This window comes from Borostomias antarcticus (assembly GCF_949987555.1).
Source record: "Borostomias antarcticus genome assembly, chromosome: 11".
Taxonomy (NCBI): Eukaryota; Metazoa; Chordata; class Actinopteri; order Stomiiformes; family Stomiidae; genus Borostomias; species Borostomias antarcticus.
This window is the reverse complement of record NC_140244.1, coordinates 19,607,785-19,610,284: the sequence shown is the minus strand read 5'-3', so window position 1 is coordinate 19,610,284 and position 2,500 is coordinate 19,607,785. Positions and strand designations below refer to the sequence as shown.

Genomic DNA, 2,500 nt, shown 5'->3' with positions numbered 1-2,500 from the left:
CTGGAAAGAAAAAAGAGAGGGGGATGGGGCGGGGTTGGGGAGGGAGGGAGGGAGACCAGGCAGAGAGACCAGATCTGCTTCTCAATGTCTGTGAGCCCCGAGCAGAGGAGTCACTGCTGCAGGTGGAGAGACGCGCCAGCAGCGGGAGATGTGCACATCGGTGGGGGTCGGGTGGGAGGGGGGGACGACGCTCGCCTTTGATCCCACGCTCCAACTGCCGGACCGCCTCCTCCGCCGGTGACGGCTGAGCTGGACGGACCCGCGGACCTGTGGAGGACAGCGAGCTCTCCACGCCGGCATCAGCAGCAGTCAGCAGTCAGCAGTCAACCTGGCTAATGCAGATAGATCAGTGGCTCTTCTGACGCTGTGGCAGAGCAGAGAGGGTGAGAGAGAGAGAGAGAGAGGGAGAGAGAGGGAGAGAGAGGGAGAGGGAGAGGGTGAGAGAGAGGGAGAGAGAGGGAGAGGGAGTGAGAGAGGGAGAGAGGGAGAGGGTGAGGGTGAGAGAGAGAAGGAGAGATAGGGAGAGAGAAGGAGAGTGAGAGAGAGAGAGGGAGAGGGAGCGCGGAGCGGAGCACAACGCAGGGGGGAGGAGACAGAGGAGAAAGAGGAGACCACTCAGGCTAGTGCAGCGCAGTGGCTCTGAGAGAGAGAGAGAGAGAGAGAGAGAGAGAGAGAGCGGAGGAGAGGAGAGCAACAAAGCTGGGCGAGCTGCTGTCAGATCCGCCGGCAGAACCCACCGGTTCATTGATCCTTGCGCCCGCGGCGTCGGCCGGTCGGTCGGTCGGTCCTGGGGAGCGGTTGATTTTGCCCGGGGGGTACGAGGGGAGACTAGCACCGGTCATTAATGCTCTCTCTGTCTCTCTGCCGCTGCTTTGCAGGAGTGGTGCCGGCCAAGAGGAGTCCAAAGCTGGTGGTGAGTACGCTTTCAACTCTCCTCCATGTGTGTGTGTGTGGGTGTGGGTGTGTGTGTGTGTGTGTGTGCGTGCGTGCATGCGTGTTACAGTATTCCCCATGGTGCACGCCTATGTTCCACTGGATGGATGTGAGGGCTATTTAAAGAACAAAAGTGATGGAGGAGACCAGGGACTCTTTGTAATCTTTCTGTTCAGCTCTCCATCCAGAGCTGCATACATTTTCCCAGGTCTCTTTCTGTATTCATCCAGCTCTAGCGTTGTCACGATACCAAATTTATAACTTTGATACCTGCTAAAAATATCTCGATACCGATACTGAAACGATATCACGGCAAAAACCTAAAACATCAGGAAAAGTAAGCTGATGGAATAAAACAATGTCAGATGTAGCCTAGCGATCTCAGTGTTTAATGTCTACTGAGGCGCGGCCGGAATGTCAACAGTTTAAACGCAATAAATTACATATATAGGCCATTTAATTTTATTATTTTATTCATTAAATAAAAAAAAATCTACTTTGTAAAACAATAAGCTTGGGATGCTACAATTATCTGTTAATGTCTGCTCTGCTCCACTAGTCTGACACTCAGATTGAATTGCCATTCAGATTCAGGGGCGGGAGCCAGGCTAATGATCCTCTCTCCTTCTCTCTGTCCACTCGTGCAACAGTTTCCTTCGCAAACGTTCTTTTCCAAACTATTTTACAACTTTTTTCCATTAGATTTGTGTTCGCCCAGAACGTTTGCCGAAATAAGCGAATGGTCTGAAAGTAGTTTGGTGAACGACAGTTAGCACGTGCACTCTGCTTAGGGAGTAGCAGAGAGAAAGGGAGTAGCAGAGCGCTACACACACACACACACACACACACACACACACACACACACACACACACACACTGCCCCAGAGGGACAGAGTAGCAGAGAGGGAGACACACGCACACCACCCCGACACACTGCCTCCACGCAACTCGGAGATACGGCTCATTCTTAAAGTACCGGTACTAATAAAATGGGGCATTGTGCCATTTTTGACGGCAGGGTATCGCGGTACTTTTCTAGTATCGGTATACCGTGCAACACTATCCAGCTCAATCCTTCGTTCAGTCGGGTTAGGGTTATTCCTCACACGCACACACACGCACACATGCACTTTCTCACTCAATCTCTTCCTCTTTCTACCTTCCTGCCTGTTTTTCTCTCCTCCTTGGTCTTTTCTTCCCGTGTCTTTATTTCCCTCCTCTCGCCCTCTTGCTCTACATCCCTCTCTCTCTCTCTCTCTCTCTCTCTTTCTCCTGCCCTCCTTTCTCCTCATGCTGTCATGCCATGACTGATTAAGGGGAGCCAGGGCGCCCTGATTGAGTCGTGGTAATGGTGACCAGCTGGCGGGGAGGGCAGAGGGCCACACAGCCGAAGGGACCAGGGAGCGAGGGATGGAGGGATGGAGGGAGGACGGAGAAGAGGAGAGAGGGATGAGCTGAGAGAGAGAGGGGGGGGGGGGGGCTGTCCTATAGCTTTGATTCACTGTGTGAGCCCAAAGCAGTAGAGAAAACTCTGAGGTTAACGTGAGGTATAAGAGAGAGGATGATG

The 2,500-nt window shown here is 52.9% G+C and overlaps 1 protein-coding gene across 1 annotated transcript in view; it reads left to right on the top strand.

Annotated features, from left to right (window-relative positions):
- LOC311315219 (membrane-associated guanylate kinase, WW and PDZ domain-containing protein 1-like) overlaps positions 1–2,500 on the top strand; it is a gene marked incomplete at its 5' end in the record, with an annotated part of 102,784 nt that overhangs the window by 79,840 nt on the left and 20,444 nt on the right. Inside the window, one exon of the mRNA XM_084445835.1 lies at positions 879–910. Within this exon, the coding sequence (XP_084301961.1) occupies positions 879–910 (32 nt within the window). The remainder of the gene's footprint in view (positions 1–878; positions 911–2,500) is intronic.